General features: G+C 35.1%; 2 protein-coding genes and 1 pseudogene across 2 annotated transcripts; all 3 read left to right on the top strand.

Annotated features, from left to right (window-relative positions):
- Window positions 1–1,921: 1,921 nt before the first annotated feature.
- LOC107637432 (disease resistance protein RPP13-like) lies at window positions 1,922–8,106 on the top strand. The gene is made up of 3 exons (XM_088483289.1): window positions 1,922–2,581; window positions 3,442–5,069; window positions 7,064–8,106. The coding sequence occupies exons 1-3, from the start codon at window positions 2,034–2,036 to the stop codon at window positions 8,104–8,106; spliced, it is 3,219 nt and encodes a 1,072-aa protein (XP_088339415.1). The 5' UTR covers window positions 1,922–2,033.
- A 1,383-nt stretch (window positions 8,107–9,489) lies between these two features.
- On the top strand, window positions 9,490–10,380 carry LOC148569579 (TMV resistance protein N-like). Its single transcript, XM_088485125.1, has 2 exons — window positions 9,490–9,498; window positions 9,901–10,380. Exons 1-2 carry the CDS (start codon window positions 9,490–9,492, stop codon window positions 10,378–10,380), a joined length of 489 nt encoding a protein of 162 aa, XP_088341251.1.
- A 522-nt stretch (window positions 10,381–10,902) lies between these two features.
- LOC148569580 (putative disease resistance RPP13-like protein 3) lies at window positions 10,903–13,328 on the top strand (annotated as a pseudogene).
- The last annotated feature ends 7,404 nt before the right edge of the window (window positions 13,329–20,732 follow it).

Consider the following 20,732-nt stretch of genomic DNA (forward strand, 5'->3'; position numbering starts at 1 on the left):
AGAATTATGATCTACAATAGGTATTTGTTCCTTGTTGAGTTCCTAGACGTTGTATGCTCCATATGTCACAGGCAGGATCCACTCATATTTGTTTTATTTTTTGTTTGTTAAAAATATGTAATTATTCATTTTAAACATTGTAAATTTATTTCAAATATTTGTAATTTTCTTATTCAACTTATATTTGAGTCGATTAGGCTTGCTTGGGGATTATTTTCCTAAACGCCGATCATGGCTCATTTTGGGCCATGACAAGAACTCTCCTCCATAATACATATCATTACATGTGGTCCTGCAGCCTCACTGTATTGTAATGGAGTGTGATTGCACTGTTTTTCTTTTCTTTCTTTTATTTGAATAAAGTGCTTGTTTTTATTTTGAGTGACACTTGTTAGTACTATTTTGGTATTGTAATTCCTCAAACACATTTGTATTGTGATTCCCTTTTACGTTGTGCATGTTCTGTTGAAGGTTTGAATGACATGTAATTTCTTCCATGTTATACATAATACATGAGATGAATTCATATTAGTGTATAGCGTTAAATCCTTGATCATGGCTAAGATTCCAAATCACTCCATCATATGTCTGTCTACTTTTGATATATATAAGTTTTTCTTGACCCCAAAAAACATTGCTCTGTATTAGGACAATGACAAATATCATTACTGAATGTGAGTCATTACACTAATCTATGCCGGCATATTCTGATATAGCTAACAAAGATCAGATATGAATATAACCAAAAAGTTCATAGATTGCGATTTAGCTCTCACCAAAATCTGATAAAGAAAACAATTGAATCCAATCTACAACCTCCGTAATTCAGATCCAAACCACTGCAAATACGTAAGAATTAAATTTCAAAGCTTGATACATAATCTTATTTCTTATTTGCTATATAAAGAGCTGAACATAAGCTCAGACTCGATTAAATTCCAGCATAACATAGATTCATTTGCCACAACTATAAACCATCTAAAAATAACTCCGATCTATTGGATCAAATCATATTTTACCTTATATCAAATTATCTAAACTGACAAATGACATTTAAATTTTTGGGATGGGCTGAATTACGAGTTACTTGCTTTTTATTTTGTAAATCAATTGAATTAGGAAAATATCAAGAAGTTGCTCCACCTAAGATACCTCAGGGTACGCCTTAGCTTTACCACAAACTGGTTACCTACACTTGACAAGTTAGAAACATTGCGTATTCTGGATAAGAAAAAAGATGAATTATGACTTGAGAATTAAGAACAATTTCCTTTGTTATTTCAAGTAAAAGAGAAAAAACCTCCTACCGAATCAAGATTTACAGAATTTGATTATTCAAATTTTTTTATGACAATAGTGTATGTCATCCCTATTCCTTATACTATCTTTTGCATTACTAGTACTAATTAACTAACACTGAAATAGCTACTTACTCCCTCTCTCTCTCTCTCTCTCTCTAATTAATAATTATCCTATTATATATGTTCTATCAAGTTAACAGGATGACCTGCAGCCTGACGCGTTTTTCTTTTTTCTATATTAGAATACAACATCTAGATAGAAATAATTTTGTTTTTTTATTTAAGAAAATTAAAACTTTGTACACAAATATCATTATTATAATATTACCCATATATAATTATGCCGTCAACTAACGAGGACGTTAAAAAGTGAGTTTTTTGTTTCTTGTTTGTGGTCTAATTAAGATCGATGATATGCATTACAAGAGTCCAATAATGCAATTTTTTATCGCCAAGGTCTTTTTATAACAAATCTATATATATCATTCATTCATCATAGTACTGCATCTAGCAAATAAATAATAAGGAATCCTATACATCTAAGTCTTTTTATAAATTAAGTTTAACTAAATTAAACAATAAGATTTAAAATAATATTAGTATATTCGAATGTCACCACCAACTATATCATCATTGACCAAGAAACTTGGCAGCATATGCTATATACACTGAGTTATAATTCAACTTCACCTGCTTCCTTAGCTTCCTTCAATTCATTGTTGATACCACATCATGGCCGATGATGGACAGGCTGGCGCATCCTCGTCGTCTTTGTCGCCGGCCCCGTGGTTGTGGGCGATGTCATCCTTATCAGAAGGAGGCATGTACGATGTTTTTCTGAACTTTAGAGGCGAGGACACAAGGTTCTTATTCACAGATTATCTCTATCATGGCCTGGCCGATGTAAAAAAACTCCAAGTATTCAGGGATGATCCGGGTCTGGAACTAGGTGAGGCAATTAAACCTACTCTGATGGAAGCAATTAAAAGATCAAGGATTCATATTGTTGTGATGAGTGAAAACTATGTATCTTCCTCATGGTGCCTCCTGGAACTAGAACAGATGCTCAAGTACTCCAACAATGGAACAAAACGCCCCGTTTTCCCAGTTTTTTATCACGTGACGCCCGCAGAAGTGAGACATCAGATTAGCACCAAATCTAAGGAAGCCATGCAGAAACATGAAAAGAGAGAAGGCAAAGACAAGGCGGAAGCGTGGAAGTTGGCTTTATCTACCGCTTGCGGGCTGAGCGGACAACACGTTCAAGAGAAGCATGAAGAGTGAGTTTTTTGTTTTTAAATCAATTTAGTTAATTAATATTAGTTTTTTTTTTTTAAATTTTTTTGTTTTTGAAAAATCTGAGGTTTACGATTTATAATTTGGAGTTTGGTATTAAACTTTATAATTTATAATTTAAAATAAATAAAACAATTTTAATAAAAATTTGTCTAATCTTAAAAAACATAGCTCCTCAATATTCCTCAGTTTTAATTAACTAACAAATTAATTGATGGTGGCTATCAATTTAGGACTAAAAGTCTAAAAGTAAGTTTATAAATTGACTCAAATAATATAAACATAATAAATAATTTTATATAAATAAATTATAATCTCTATATAATAAACTATTAATTATATATATTGCATATTATTCATCGATTACAGTTGATGTCTTCTATTAAAATTATATATAAAAAGATGATTGTAAAATTTGTATATTAAAATATTAATATATAGATATATTATTTTCTTTTACTATGAATAATTTAATTAGATTTATCACATTTTAATTTATCATCTACAAAAATAAATAAAGATATTATAATTTAAATATGATAAAAATAAAAAATAATACACTCTCATGTATTTAACTAATACCTGAATTTTATAATTTAATGAGGAGTGTTAGGGACAGCAAATTTTGTGAGTAGTAGCCATCAATTAGCTATCAATCATATATTTAATGGTGTGAGATTTTATCTAATAGTGAAGAATCACTCATTTTTATTTTGTTGGCTAAGTGCTGGCCAAATTTTAATAAATCTGCTGTCTCTCTAGACTTTTCCTTATTATAAAATACATTATATATATTAATGTAAATAATCGTAAAATATATTAATATTGTGTTGTTGATTTGTAGGAAGTATGAAACCGAGATCATTGGCAAGATTGCTGAACAAGTCTCTGCAAAACTTCTAGAGATCAAGCAAAAATTAAATAGATTTGATTTTCAATTTGAAGTGGTCGAATCACTTTTGAACCTAGAATCTCGTGACACTGTACGTGTGGTGGGAATTTATGAAGATCAAAGAGAAAAGAGTTACATAACAACATTTGCATTTGAGCTATACTATAAGATCAAAGATGAGTTCAGAGCGGCAAGTTTTGTTGTTGATGTTGGTAAACAGTTAATGAAAAACACCGTTGATGATGGCTTGGAATATCTTAAAAAGGAGCTTCTTTCTGATATGGTTGTAGAGACCAAGGAGGAGCTGCAGCATAAAAGAGTGCTTCTGGTTCTGGAAGGAGTTGATAGTGAAGAGCATTTGGAGTTGCTAGCGGGAATGGGAATAGTTGATTGGTTTGGTCCTGGTAGTAGGATCATCATAACAACAGAAAACAAAGATCTCTTTCAGAATTATTCTCCTGTAATGAATGGTGTTGAGCTTGAGACACATTGCATTCGTGAAGGTGAAATCGTTGGCAGCGATGGGATAGTGAAGGAAAAGCATGTAGTGGGATTTGTAAAAGATTTCATAGATGTAATTAATCAATTGAGGGAAGAAGATTCAAAGAGGAGGAATGTTGTTTCCATTGTTGGTATGGGTGGGTCAGGAAAGACTACTCTTGCCCAAAAGATCTATGGTAGCAAAGTGGTGAGGGAGGTATTCCCTTTGCGTGCATGGGCAACTGTTTCCAAAGATTACAGAGAAAAGGAAGTTTTCTCGAGCCTTTTTCGTTGTCTGATGCCATCTAAGCCTATACCTGAAAACGAAGAAGAGTTGAAGTCCGAGGTAAGAAAATGTTTGAATGAGAAAAGGAGAAAGTACTTGGTAGTACTCGATGATGTGTGGGACATTCAAGTGTGGGACAAGCTGAAGGATTATGTTCTCCCAAATAAGAACAATGGGAGCAGGGTATTGGTGACTACACGAAATGATCAGGTGGCAAACTATGCAAGGTCAAAGGAGCCCCACCACAAACTTCTCCTCTTGAATGAAGAAGAAAGTTGGGAATTGATTTACAACGAGGTGTTTGGTGGAGAAGAGTGTCCTCCTGATTTAGAGCCTATTGCTAAATCAATTGCTGAAGGTTGCAAGGGTTTACCATTGGCTATCAAAACTACAGCCGGGATTGTAGCAAAGAGGGAGAGATCAGAGGATGAATGGAAAAAAATCAAGAATCTGCTCCCTCATTGGTGTGTTGCTGAAGACAAGGAAGGTAAGAAGATGATGGAGATATTGAAGCTTAGCTATGATGATCTGTCTGAGAAAATGAAGCCATGCTTCTTATATCTTGGGGTGTTTCCTGAAGATGTAGAGATTCGGGTGAGAGACTTAATCGAAGTATGGATAGCAGAAAGGTTGATAGAGCCAATCCAGAGTGGAAGATCAAAAGTAGCACCAGAACCTGAAGATATTGGTGAGCAATACTTGAAGGAACTAGTGGATCGTAACTTGGTACAAGTGGCCAGTAGGAGGAGTGACGGGAAAGGCGTCAAAACTTGTAAGATCCACGATCTTATTCGGGAATTGTGTATTTCAGAGAGTAACAGCCCTCATAACGGTAACAATAATGCTCGTAGGTTGTCCTTTCCAAGGGATATAGGATCCTATGCATGTTCAGTAACATGTCATCAATCATGCACTTATTCCTTGTTCATTTATGGAGATGTCAAGGGGTGGTCACATCATATTCCACAAGACTGTCGAGTTAATGTGCTATATTTTGAAGGATGGATTGATGATCTAAGTCATCTAACTGATGAAAAGAATGTTGAGAATTTGAAGGAGTTGAAAAGTGTCAAGTTCTTGAAAATAGATATTTTTTACCCAAATGAGCTAAGTAAGCTTCAGAGCATACAAACATTACATATAATGGACGATGAAACTCCCAAGGACTTCAGAGCAGACCATGGAGTGAGGCTATTGACAAGATTGTTGAAAGGGTCACAAAAAGACTTCCTCCCTTGCCTCTGCATATTGATCGTCCCCTTGGATGTGATTCTGAACTTAAACTGGCGGAATTACTTTTAGAGATTGGTTCTCATGCTCCTTGTTTGATGCTGGGAATTCATGGAGATGGTGATGAAATAAGCAAATTTGTTGCGGAGTTGTATAACAAGATTAGGCCTCACTTTGTAATTGCAAGTTTTCTTTCTAATATCAGTGAGAAAACAAATGAAAGTGGTGGTGGCCTAGAACATCTACAAGAAACTCTTCTTTCTGAGATGGGAGAGGTGGTCAAGACTAAGATCGGAAGCACATTCAAAGGATCCTCTGAAATTAAACGAAGACTGGGCCAAAAAAGAGTTCTTCTAGTTTTGGATGATGTTGACAGTATACAACAACTGAATTCACTAGCGGGAGGAACTGATTGGTTTGGTCCCGGTAGTAGGATCATCATAACAACAAGATATGAACATGTGCTAGATGATCATATGTCAAATAATGGTGTTGAGGTTAAGAAATATTACTTCACCGAAGGAAGTAGTTCTACTAGGAAGGAAGAAAATATAGTGGGATTGGAGAAAGATTTTGAAGTTGTGATTAATCAACTCAAGGAAGCAAACTCTCCTGGTAATGTTGTTTCCATTGTTGGCATGGGTGGGTTAGGAAAGACTACTCTTGCTCGAAAGATTTTTGATAGCAATGAGGTGAAGAAGCTATTCTCTTGTCGAGCATGGGCAACTGTTTCCAGAGATTTCAGAGGAAAGGAAGTTTTTAGAAGCCTTCTCAACTTAACATCCAAATCTAAACATAAAGATTCAAGTAGTGAAGAGGAGCTAAAGGAGAAGGTGAGGAAATATTTGAATGGAAAAAAGTACTTGGTAGTCCTTGACGATGTTTGGGACACTAACAACGCATGGGGTGCTCTAAAGGGTTGTTTCCCTAAAAACAACAATGGAAGCATGATACTACTAACTACCCGCGACGATCGGGTGGCCAACGTTTCAGAGTCAAAGAAGCCTCATCACAGGCTTTCCTTTTTGGATAAAAAAGAAAGTTGGAAACTGTTTTGCAATGAGGTATTCTGCAGCAAAAAGTGTCCTCGGGATCTACAACGTATTGGTAGATCAATTGCCCAAAGTTGCAATGGTTTTCCATTGGCTATCAAAACCATAGCGGGGATTGTAGCGAAGAGGGAGAGATCAGAAGATGCATGGGAAGAAATCAAGAGCCTGCTCCCTTACTGGTCTGTTGCTGAAGACAAGGAAGGTAAGAAGATGATGGAGATATTGAAGCTTAGCTACGATGATCTGTCTGAGAAAATGAAGCCATGCTTCCTATATCTTGGGGTGTTTCCTGAAGATATAGAGATTCGGGTGAGAGATTTAATCGAAGTATGGATAGCAGAAAGGTTGATAGAGCCAATCCAGAGTGGAAGATCAAAAGTAGCACCAGAACCTGAAGATATTGGTGAGCAATACTTGAAGGAACTAGTGGATCGTAACTTGGTACAAGTGGCCAGTAGGAGGAGTGACGGGAAAGGCGTCAAAACTTGTAAGATCCATGATCTCATTCGGGAATTGTGTATTTCAGAGAGTAACAGTAACAATGCTCGTAGGTTGTCATTTCCAAGGGATATAGGATCCTATGCATGTTCAGTAACATGTCATCAATCATGCACTTATTCCTTGTTCATTTATGGAGATGCCAAGGGATGGTCACATCATATTCCAGAAGACTATCGAGTTAATGTGCTATATTTTGAAGGATGGATTGATGATCTAACTAATGAAAAGAATGTTGAGAATTTGAAGGAGTTGAAAAGTTTCAAGTTCTTGAAAATAGATATTTTTTACCCAAATGGGGTAAGTAAGCTTCAGAGCATACAAACATTACATATAATGAACGATGGAACTCCCAAGGACCTAAGTATTGGGGGGTTAAAGCAACTCAGACATTTTCGAAGAGAATGTGAAGTGTGTTTATTAGTAGATGAAGATGGGGTAAAAAACAAAATGCAGAATCTCCAAACCCTACTTTATGTGCATGTTGATTCACAACTAGGGTCCTTACTCGACAATGGCTACTTTCCCAACTTAAGAACACTGGGTTTATGTGTAACTGAAGAAGGAAGACATTCAGCAGAAAAAACTTTTAGTAGTTTACACTGCCTAAGCAATCTACAGAAACTCAAACTGGAGCTCCCGGTCTCTGAACCGTTTCCAATTCCAGTTGATAAAATTGCATTTCCGTCAAATCTTAGCAAGCTTACCATATCATTTTTTGATGGTTTGAAGTCCGAAGACATGAATGCATTGGGACGAATTCCCGGCCTTAAGATTTTAAAATTCCATGATGTACGTTGTATCGAAAAAATCCTTAATTGTGGTACTGATAGGAGCTTTCTGCAGCTTCAAGTGTTTATCATGATATCTGTGTGTGTCAAATGTCTTACCTTAGAAGATGGTGCCATGCCTTGCCTTCGACGTGCGGTCTTCCATGGCTGCCCTGGCTTGGAGTTGAAGGACCTTCCTGAACAAATGCGTTCCTTGGGTTGTAACTTGCATTTTACGCCACATGACGACGAGGATTTTGAAGAAGATGATGATGAGGATGATGATGATTTTGATGATTGATTTCTGTGAGGTATTGGATGTCAATGTCTTTTACTAAGACTCATATGCTATCTAATTAAAATTTAATTATAGTGATAGTTTTTATAATTGAATATCTACAATGCTTTTAATTTTGTAATTAGATTATTTTTATGTTAAAAATATTAAAATTAACAAAATATTTTTTTCAAAATACATACATCAAAATTTTAATTAAATTTTAAATTATGAATATCTTCAATTTACGAAAAGATATTTAGTTAACTCTAATAGTTTTTACACTAGAAAAGATCTAATTACAAAATTAAAAACAATAGAAGGACCAATTGAAAAAATATATATATAAAAATCTAATTAAAAATTTAGTAAAACTATATGAACTAACAGAATAATTAAACCTTTAATTAATTGCCTTTTCATGCAACTTCCTTTTTATGCTTCTACCAATAAGATGAATCATTCTAACGTGTATGTAATTATGTTCAATTTGTGCAGAACTTTCGTCCATAATACATCTCATTACATGTGCTCTTGCAGTCTTATATTGTGTTGTAATGGAGTGTGATCCTCTAATATTGCACTGTTTTTCTTTCTTTTTTTTGAATAAAGTGGTTTGTTTTTACTGCGAATGACACTTTTAGCACTTATTTTCGTATTGTAATTCCTCGAAAATGAACATGTGTATTATGATTCGCTTTTACATTGTGCATGTTCTGTTAAAGATGTGAAATGGCATGTAATTTCTTTTATGTTATAAATAAATACGAGGTGAATTCATGTTATTAGCGTAGAGCGTTACTAACAAAATACTTGATTAAGCGGACCAGTGAGCTAACTATTGGAGCAATCCAACTTGATTAAAAGAATTAGCTAATGAGTATCTTATTGTCATTGAAGAAAGATTTGAATGATGTGATTAAGCAACTGATGGAAGAAGATTCCCTAGGAACGTTGTTTCCATTGTTGGCATGGGTGGATTAGGCAAGACTACCCTTGCTCAAAGATCTATAATAGCTATGAGGTGAAGAAGCTATTCCCTTGTCATGCATGGGCAACTGTTTCTAAGGACTACAGAGAAAAAGAAGTTTACAAGAACCTTCTCAACTGTCTGAACATGAAGATTCAAACAGTGAAGAGGAGCTAAAGCAGAAGATGATGAGGTCAACTTTTTTTTGTATTTATTGTAATATTCTTATTATATCAAATTAATGATGCATACTGAAAAATAATAATTTCTTTTATATATGTATAAAGAATGCTGGCGATGCTAAAAGACAAGTTAAGGTTGGTTAAGTCTGATATCAAGAGTTTAATAATATAGTAATTAATATAATAAAATTGCTGGTGAAAAAGCAATTGTCATGACCAAAGTTTTTTATAACAAATATATGTCATTCATCAACTATGCTAGATGTATGTTAAAATTTGCTATCAAAAATCACTCTCTAAAGTAGAATACATATTAAAATACAAAATATACATTAAAAAAAAGTACATATAATTTATAATGATTAGTTATGGATTTAGATTGCCAAAGAAGAAAAATATACATTATGTGCAATTCGATGAACATTTAATAATCTTAAGAACAAAATCAGAGGAGTGCAAAAATCAAATAAAATATATATACTGTCCAAGGAAAGCATTGATGGACGGCAGCAATTCTGTTATATAATCATCTAAATAGTAATATAAGTTCAATTTGCATTAAAATATTTAGAATCAGCAACTACAAAGAAAGAAACCTGTCCATTTCCATCTCTATTTTGTTGATTCTTGAATCTCGATTATTATTGCAATTGAAACCTTCCAAAGACTGTTACCATAGCAAGTTCATCATCACATTTCGAGTATGATGTCTTCCTGAGCTTTAGAGGTTACACAAGATTCGAATTCACAAACACACTCTATCATGCTTTGATCAAAGCAAGAATCGAGACCTTCAGAGATACCGAGGGGCTGAAAACAGGGGAGGAGCTGGAAGGTTCTCTTGTTGAAGCAATTGAAAGATCAAGGATGTCAATTCTTGTACTCTGTGACAAGTATCCAACTTCTCGGTGGTGCCTTGATGAACTCGTCAAGATCATGGAGTGTTCCAACAACGGAAAAACGCGACCGGTGTTACCAATCTATTTCCATGTGCTACGATCAGATGTGCAGTATCAGAAGAAAAGTTATAGAACAGCCATGATTGATCAAGAAAAAGGAAGATACAAGCACAGAGTGGAAGCATGGAGGTCTGCTTTGTCTGCAGTTGGCACCATATATGGACAAAACATCAGTCAACTTACGTGAGTAGTTATCATAGTAGCTAGAATCTCGATTTAACTATTAAAATGATTCAATCGATTTTATAAAATTTATACTACATCTGGCGATTTTACGATTCAAATCTTATTTACATACTTAATTTACTTTTTTTATTACACGTAAAATCTTGATTTTCTCTACCTTAGTACTTAATTTATTTTGTAGACAAAGCTATTTAAACAGGTTTCCTCCGAAATCTAGGCAAATAATACAGTAAAAGTCAATCATATATAATCAACGATCATAAATTTCAGTACATGATTTTTAAAATTTTCAGTTTTTAACAAAACTATATACTTACGTGCTTATATATGGATTGTTAGTTTTATATTACCACCATATGATATATTCACCAAAATCGAACCCCGGAGTTTAGCTAAATTTTGGGATTTAGATAAACTTGAAGGCGGAGACTTAGGTAAACTTCTTTAAGACGTTTGATCTCGTCCATTGATTAGATTGTTGCGTATTCTTGTATAAAAGAAGACAAATTAAAATGCAAAGAAAATGTGTATGTATGTTGCTTGCGGACCATGGGGTATGGTTATGGACAAGATTGTTGAAGAGGTCACAAAAAGACTTCCTCCCTTGCCTCTGCATATTGATCGTCCACTTGGATGTGATTCTGAACTTGAAGAGGCAAAATCACTTCCACAGATTGATTCACATGCTACCTCTTTTATGTTGGTAATTCATGGAGAACGTGAAATAAGCAAATTTGTTGCGGAGCTGTATAACAAGATTAGGCCTCACTTTGTAGCTGCAAGTTTTCTTTCTAATGTCAGTGAGAAAACAAATGAAAGTGGTTTTGGCCTAGAAATTCTACAGATCACCCTTCTTTCTGAGATGATAGGAAAGGTAAAGACTAAGATTGGAAGTACATTCAAAGGATCCTCTGAAATAAAAAAAAGACTAGACCAGAAAAGGGTTCTTCGAGTTTTGGATGATGTTGATAGCATACAACAACTGAATTCACTAGCAGGAGGAACTGATTGGTTTGGTCCTGGTAGTAGAATCAGTATAACAACAAAAAATAAAAATGGGCTAGAAGATGAGCATTTGTCAAATAATGGTCTTAATATGGTTATGAAGCATTACATCTACAAAGAAAGTGGATCTACTGTGAAAGAAAAAAATGTAGTGGGATTGGTGAAAGATTTTGAAATTGTGATTAATCAGCTCAAGGAAGAAGGTTCCCCTGAGAATGTTGTTTCCATTGTTGGCATGGGTGGGTTAGGCAAGACTACACTTGCTCGAAAGATCTACAATAGCGATGAGGTCAAGACGATATATCCTTGCCGTGCCTGAGCAACTGTTTCCAAGGATTTAAGAGAAAAGGAAGTTTTTAAAAGCCTTCTCACAATTGTCTGAAGCCATCCACATGCAAATCTAAAAATGAAGATTCAAGAAGTGATGAGGAGGAGCTGAAGCAGGTGAGAAAATGTTTGGAAGGAAAAAAGTACTTGGTAGTCCTTGATGATGTTTGGGACACTTATAACCATAGCGGGGATTGTTGCAAAGAGGGACAGATCAAAGGATGCATGGGAAGGAATCAAGAACCTGCTACCTTACTGGTCTATTGCTGAAGACAAAGAAGGTAAGAAGATGATGGAGATTTTGAAGTTTAGCTATGATGATTTGCCTAACAAAATGAAGCCTTGCTTTCTATATCTTGGGGTGTTTCCTGAAGATGAAAAGATTCAGGTGAGAGACTTGATCCGTCTATGGATTGCAGAAGGGTTCATAGGGCCAATTCAAACTAGAAGATCAAAAGAAGCACCACCAGAACCTGAAGATATTGGTGAGCAATACTTGAGGGAGATGGTGGATCGTAATTTGGTACAAGTAGCAAGGAGAAGCAGTGATAGGAAAGGCGTGAAAACATGTAAGATCCATGATCTCTTTCGGGAACTATGCATATCAGAGAGCAACAACCCTGATAACAACACTAACAATGCTCGTAGACTATTGTCCTTTCCTAGCACAGTAGGATCCTATACCTGTTCATTAGAGACGTGCAATAAAGAATCCACTCATTCACTATTTTTTTATGAAGATGCACGAGGGTGGTCACAGCATATTCCAGAAAACCTCCGAGTTAATGTGCTATCTTTTTCGAAATGGGCTCGGGTTAGTTCTTCAACAAGTGCTGAGTATTTGAAGAGTTTGACACCCCTCCGGTACTTGAAAATGGAAGTTAAATTAGATGGATTATGTGACTTTCACAGTTTGGAAACATTACATGTATTGTACACTAGTTTGAAGGACCTAAGAATTGGAGGGTTAAAGCAACTGAGACATCTTCATTGTGAATTTCTGGTGAGATTGTTAGTAGATGAACAAGAAGTACAAGATAAAATGCAGAATCTCCAAACACTATGCTATGTGTATGCCGATTCAAAACTAGGGAGATTACTAGGTGATGATTACTTTCCCAACTTGAGAACACTCGGGTTACATATAGCTTTAGACCAACATGAACCAGCAGAAGAAATCTTAAGGAGCCTACATCGCCTGAAAAAACTAATTAAGCTGAAGCTTATGTTTTCTGTGGTTAATTGGGTTCCATTAGACACAATTGCATTTCCGTCAACTCTTACCAAGATTACATTGTCACGCTTTGCGTATTTCAAGTCAAAAGACATGAATACCTTGGGACGAGTTCCAAGACTTCAAGTTTTAAAATTTAAAATTGGATATTGTACGGAACAAACTCTTGATTGTGGTACTGCTGGGAGTTTTCCGGAGCTTCAGGTGTTGATCATGATAAGGGTGGATGTTAGATATCTTATATCCAAAGATGGTGCAATGCCTCGTCTTCGACGTGCTGTCTTCTGTGACTGCCCTCACTTAAAAGGAGGTTACTAAACAAATGCTTTCCTTGGGTGGGTAACTTGGAGTTTTTAGAGCGTCAAATGGACTATGATGATTGATTTCTGTGAGGCATTGGATGTCAATGTCACTGCTTCTTTTGCAAAAGCAGGTATATAAACACATATTAGAATATAAATACACATTGAAAATATAAATTAAATCACATATATTTATATACAAATATATTAATAACTAATTTTAATAGTTAATTTTAGTATATAAATAACATTTTTTTCATATTTCTTTTCGTGAGACTCATAGGCACATGCATATATATATATATATCATCCAACTTCTTTTTTATGCTTTCACCAATAAGGTGAATCATTCTAAGACGTATGTATTAATGTATGTGTAATAAATTTTGCAGAAACTCTACTCCATAATACATACATCATTACATGTGCTCCTGTGGCAAAAAATTACAAATATTTTACAAGTTCTAAAATAAATAGTTATGCATTTTTAACAAAATTAAAATAATTAAGAGTAGTTGGATTCTACCTGTGACATATGAAGTATATAATATTTAAGAACTCGACAAAGAATAAGTACTCGGTGCAAATCATTACTCTTAAAGAAAAAATCTCACATAATCAAGTATTTGTTTCTAAAAAATATTTTTAGAAAAATGAGGTAAATTTTGTAATTCAGTAACCAAACAATACATCTATAATCGACATGAGACTATATAAACATTATTATTAAAGTAATTTTTTAATTAAAAAATAATAGTTGATAATAATAAGTGAATCAATAAGGGAATTCTCATACAGAAATCAAATCAAAAGTCCACACTTGGGCGGCTCTACCTCTATGGGTAGCCCTTTCCTCTAGTATGTCCGTACGGAATAACAGATCCAACGTGTGGCCTACACGTTAGGCTAGCAACGCCCCTCCTAGCTGAGGTCTGAGCCAGATGCATCTAGGTTAACGTCATAACCGCCGTTAACTACGCTTTTCTAATACGAGCCTCCCAAACCAATTCAAAACATATAATTTCACATATAACAAATTCTTCCGTCTTCAAACATATAATGTATCAAATCACATCAAATAATACTTTTTCATCCAAATCCTTTTCAATTATATTTTCTCAAACTTAAGGCATTTCAAACATATTTCACAATTTCAAAATAAGTGAGTAACAACAAATACTTCAATGCTTCAAAAAAATCATATTCGAATAAAATCAAATATTTTAAAATAATATAAAACTTCGTCAAACATGCATATAGCCTCATAAAAACATATAGTCTCATGTGTATATTAAAATGAACTTAACAAAGATAAATGTTTAGTTCTAATAAATCGATTATTCAATCTAATTTAAAATCCTTTTATAATAATATGTAAGTGTAATTATAAGTTCAAAGCAACATATATCAAAATAAAATCATTATAGATGCAAAGCCAACCAATTATAAATGTAAAGACTACTCACAACTTGGTCCCAAGGGACCGAAGAGACCGAACCCAAAATGCCAAATTAAATGGCGAGGAAGGTTGGAATAGAATGGAATGAAAGAGCGCAGAATTTGGACCGAGCCAGTGGCAACAACTTCAATTCTAACAGCAGCAGCAACTCTAACGACAATGTCACGAATGTAATCTCAACAACAACAGCAGCATAGCTACCACTTCAAGGTAAAGGAAGAGCAGTGGTGGCTCTTGACGGCAACAATTCTGACGACTCTGGCAGCAACATTCATGGCCCCAGAGACTCCGGCAAACAATAGAATACCAAAAGCAGAAGCAGAACAGAACAATCTCTTCTCCAGTCACCTCCTCCACCTGCAACGGAGGCAACCGCAATGACAGTGGAAGAACAGAAGGTTTGCTCTATCTCGCGGTGTTGTGGAAGGCAGCAGCAACCCAGCAACTTGCTCCAGCAGAGCTCTCCTTTCTCTCTCCCGTTCGCGCCACCCTTCTCTGCCCTGCTTGGCGATAAAGATGGCCTCAACCGGGATAGCGACAGTCTCGATTGATGGTTTATCAGTGGCTAAGAGAAGGGGGGTTGAATCTTAGCCCCTTTTTGATGAGTAACTCTTGCTACCCTTTTAAACTGCTTTAGGAGATATTTCTGCTTTTTGTCTCGTCACTAGTCAAGAGACATTTTCTTTTTGTCTCGTAACCAGTAAGGAGATATTTTTCAATTTTGTCTCCTATGAATAAATTCAGAAATTGAGTAGAAGAGAGAGAGAGAATCACACCAAGAAGTATCCTGGTTCAGCTGCTAAGTGCAGTGCAGCTTACATCCAGTCTCCATCACAACAATGATGAAATTTCACTATAATCAAACAGATTACAAACACCAATTCTCCCTAGGAACTACCATTCCTATCCGGGATAAGTCCAGAGTCTATCCCCAACCCTGAACTTGACTTGGTCACCTACCAAGTTTTCAACTGCTAAGTACTAACCCAACTTGCAAGGGAATTTCCACAGAATCATGAAACACAACACAGATGTACAAAAGACCTCTAGGACATCTATGGCTTTTTCTTTTAATTTTGTATACTCTGCCATTTTCGCTCTATGGCTTTTTCTTACAAACCTCACTGTTTGCATTTTTCTATGAGACTCAAGACAGACAAAATTAAACAGAAAAATACAACATGAAAAACATTTAAGGAGAAGAACTTCTGTTAGCTTGGGTAGCTATGAGAACTCTGTGCTTTTCACTCTTTTCTCCTTGCTTCAAGCCTTGACTGTTCACCCTTATTATAGAAGGGGAAGTCTCCAAGGTTGAAACGGTTCAACCGAGCTAATCTTCTTCTTCTTCAACATCAAAAACCGGTTCGTCCAGAGAGAGAAGAGGAAACCGAATGCAAAATCCAACATGCAATTACCTCACTCTCATCCCATCTCATCAAGCTTCATCAATTTGAGCCTTCCATCTTGACTTGGTCCCCAAGAAGGATTTCTAACCCTTAATGAGTGCTTGATCCTTGATAGCTCCTCCTGCTCCACTTCTGCTTCCTCCTCCACGTAGCTACAGTAGCTACCTTCTATGATGGGTGACCACAAAGTAGAGACGAGCCATGCCTCAGGGATCTTCTTCTAAATGGATTCCTTCCATTTCTAGGCATGGTAATCCTGAGACTTCTTCACCACATCTAACCATAAGTGGCAAAGATCTCAGCCACACCATACTGTGGATCTTCTTTTTACAAGAGCCATCATCACCTTGGTCTCTTGCTTGTTCATAGCTTTACTGCTACAGTGCTTCACTTCTGATAACTTGCTTCTTCTTCTTTTCTGTGACATGACCAAAACAATAAGAGAGAAGAGAGAGAAGAGAGAAAACTTTCAATGTAATTGAAGAATGAAATTAAAAATAGATTAATTTCCCACTTTCCTTTGCTTAGTAATGTGTGAGAGTAATGATGGCAATCAAATCAATGTGAACTTTCTCTCTCATGTTACCAAGGCATGCATTAAATCCATTTAATCAAAATTTAAATTCCACCCAAGTGAATGGGTAACCGAACCTAATCAAGCACTACCCCTTTCCTTCCTTTTTCAATTCGGACCAAGCTAGTTGGTCTTTCACCAAAGGATTTAATTTGGGCTTGTTCAACAAAAACTGGCTCAACTATCACAATAATAATCAGCCACATATTTTAAAACATTTTTGCACAAGGTTGATTATTTTTGGCCAACCATTTTGGGCTTTAAGTTTTCAGTTTTCTTTATGCCCAATGACAAAATCTGCAAGCAACAAAATTATTAATTAACAAATGTGAGTTAAAATTCAAATTAATAATTTTGTGATTAATTATTATAATAATGTTTGATCATCATCAAATTAATTTGGAGTTTTTCAAACTCATCATCGATCAATGGCAGCGGCAGTGACAGGACTCCCTCTTTCCTCTTCTCCGTCGCGTGCTTTCCTCTTTTTCCATGGAAGTTCTGCGACCTCACTCTCTCTCATCTCTCCTATGCATCTCTTCCTTTTTCTCTGTGACAGTGACAGTGGCGTCCAGCCCCACCGACGTCATCCTCCTTCTCCCCTTCTTCTTCCTTTTTCCCTCTCTCTTTTTCTTTCTTTTTCTTTTGTTCTAACTTCAGAGTGTGTGATTGTGTGAGAGTGAGTGTGTGTGGGTTTAATTTAGGAATTAGGGTTTGGTTTGGAGAAAAGAGGAATAAGAGTATTGTAGGGATTTTACATTCTACCCTTGAAAATTGATATAATCTGCACAACTTTACATGATTTTAGCACTTTACCAAACATGAGAAAGAATTACATTCGGGTACAAAAGGTTACAAGATAGGTTTGTGTTGAAAAGATGTAGTTAACATTCACACTCTCTTGTTCCCTTAATAAGTCAAACACATGTAGCACTTTTCACATCGTTCATCACTCCCAAAGAACATTCGAAAGTCAAACATCAAGACTAACCTTTCAACTTGTACCAAAATCTCCTTAACGTCCTTTTCAGGATACTCCTACTTCATGATCTTCTTATGATGTCGCACACTTACAAGTTTCACCTTCTGGGTCCATGAGCCGCATCTTAGAAACTAACGTATCGCTTGTTATATCTAGGAATTATACGTTAACCGATAAAATCTCGAGTTTACTCAAAGGAATACAAAGTTTAGGAAGAGAAGAACAAGTATCACATATAAGGTTCACAAGATTTCAGAAGGATGTGTGTAAGATCGCAATTAAACAAGGATGTACAGAAACAATGAAATGTGCCAAGGAGCAACGTCGGATCTGGACGTCAAGGCGACGATTTACAACAAAGGAGTGAGCAGAGGAGGTGGCACGACCAAAGAAGGCGACGATGAGAAAAGAACGACATGACAATGAGAAAGTCAGATCTGGATGGTGATGAGACGATCTGCGAACTCAGACGACACCAACGCTGCCGAGATCTCAAAGACGAAGGCGACGACGCCAAGACTTCAGAAGACAACGATGACGAGACCTCAAGAGACGGCGCTGCAATCAGAAGATGACGAAGAAGGCGTTGCGACGAAGAAGACGGTGCTGTGCTTCCGGTGGGTAACTCAGTCATTGTTTGTAGAATATGAGAATGGTGTGGGTGAATTGAGTTAGGGTTTGTAATGGTATTTCAGTAACTATATTATTTTAATCAGTGACCGATTTAACGACCATTGTCTTAGCGACCAAACAAATTTTTATCTTATTTCTTTATCAGTTGCAAAATTGGTCGCTAAATTAAAAAATAGCGACCGATTTTGTGACCAAGAATCCAAAGACATTACTTCTCTTGTTTTGGTTGCTAATTCGGTCGCTAAATTAAAAAATAGCGACCAACTTTATTCTGGTTGTGTAATAAACTTATTGATCACAAATTTGGTTGCTGTTTAGTGATCGATTTTTTTGGTCGCTAAAATCGGTCGCTATCTTAACAATTAGCAACCGATTTAGTGACAATTGTCTTAGCGACCAAAGAAATTTTCACCCTATTTTTCTATCGGTTGCAAAATCAGTTGCTAAATTAGAAAATAGCGACCGATTTTGTGACCAAGAATCCAAAGACGTTACTTCTCTTGTTCTGGTTGCTAATTCGGTCGCTAAATTAAAAAATTGCGACCGATTTAGCGACCAACTTTATTCTGGTTGAGTAATAAATTTATCGGTTGCTATTAGTGACCGATTTTGTGAATCGCTAAAATCGGTCACTGAATATTATTTGGCGACCGATTTAGCGACCAATTTTTTTCTGATCCTAAAAATTCTATATCGAACGCTAAATCAGTCGCTATTCTAATAATTTCTTATATTAAAAGTGTACCGGAAACAAAGGAGGGCTGGAAAATAAAAAATGGAGGAACCATGTCTATTATTATTATTTTTTAAACAAAAATTAAAATTTTAGGAGGGGCCATTGCCCCTTTACAAGTATGTATTTCCGCCTCTGGAAGGAAAGTAAAATATTTTAACATTAAACTATAGTAATTAAGCATCCCAGGACATGAGTAGATCAATAATTCTAAAATGTATAAATAGAAAGATTAATAAAGAGAGTTCAAGAAAATGAAAATGAAAATTTTTCAAGATGATTGAGGAAAGATAGTAGATCTAGAAAGAGTGAAAATAGTAGATCTAAAAAGAGTGGATGAAAAACTAGTTTTTAGGTGTCGTTGGTACTCATGTATGGAAAGGTTGAGCCCTCCCACTTCCGACTAGTTTTTCATTAGACTTCGTTGAGAGGAGTACGACGGTAGTCATCCGCATTGAAGTTGCACATCAACAAGAGTATCAGTCAACTTTGTCGGAGGGCTGCGGTCGTCAGCTGAGTAGCGGCGGTGATCTTCGACCTAGATTTAAAAAACTGTGTTCATTTTTTTTAGAAAAGAACAAATAAGTCTCTGACCTTTTGTCCCGCGAACATTTTTGTTCTTGACTATTGAAAAATATTTTTAAGTTCCTGACCTTCACAAAATTTGGACGGATCAGTCCCTCCATCCAAATGCCTCCGTCAAGGACTGATCCGTCCAAATGTCTCCGTCAGGGACTGATCCGTCCAAATTTTGTAAAGGTCAGAGACTTAAAAGTATTTTTCAAAAAAAATGTCCGCGGAACAAAAAGTCAGAACCTATTTATCATTTTCTCTTTTTTTTTTTTACAATTACTCTATGTTAGTTTCTTTCTGATTTTTTTTGTCTATCCAGTCAAAAGTCCCACATCAAAAACAAATTAACTTTCGGCGCCAAAATTCCATTTTTGTCGTTAAAGTTAAGTAGTTAATATACTTGCCTTTAACATAATCTTCCTTAACATTTTAATTACTGGTTTTGACGCAAAATCAACTATGTTAGAAGTCATTACACTATTCGCTAGTCAACCTATAGCCATCATTAGCCAGACCACCAGAAAACGACCCTATGTGTATTCATTATGATCATTTATTCTTTTAGTTTTATTCTGATTTATTAACTGTCTTTCACATGAATACATGATATTATAGGTCTGTTATTATTTTTTAATTTGAATTTTAGAAACTTAATAAAATAAAAATTATAATCTAACTAATCTATATTAGTAGATAAAATAAAATAAATAAAGAAAATAAAAAACATTCATTTATTCTCACAATAAAATAAATAAATAAAGTTTTATGAAATATAACTATATAAGTATTCACTATACAAAAATATACTGATGACTATATACTGTAGTCCTTCATTAATCAAACATACCATACAAATATAAAATGCACTATACAAATATAAGTTGCGAAGAGTTTATAATGAAAGGGTAATTTTTAATTTTCTTAATAAAATTTATTACTATTAATTAATAAAATTGATCAATTTTAGGTGTTAATGAGTAATATATTTTTATTCTACATTTATAATTTGAGAATATTAATATTATCATAAAAATTTGCATTATTTTATTTTTTAATAAATTATTTTAAAATTATGTTAATTATATAATTTTGTATATTAATATTGATATAATATTTTTTAAGGTA

This window comes from Arachis ipaensis, chromosome B4, assembly GCF_059453495.1.
Source record: "Arachis ipaensis isolate K30076 ecotype BB chromosome B4, ASM5945349v1, whole genome shotgun sequence".
In the NCBI taxonomy this organism is placed as follows: Eukaryota; Viridiplantae; Streptophyta; class Magnoliopsida; order Fabales; family Fabaceae; genus Arachis; species Arachis ipaensis.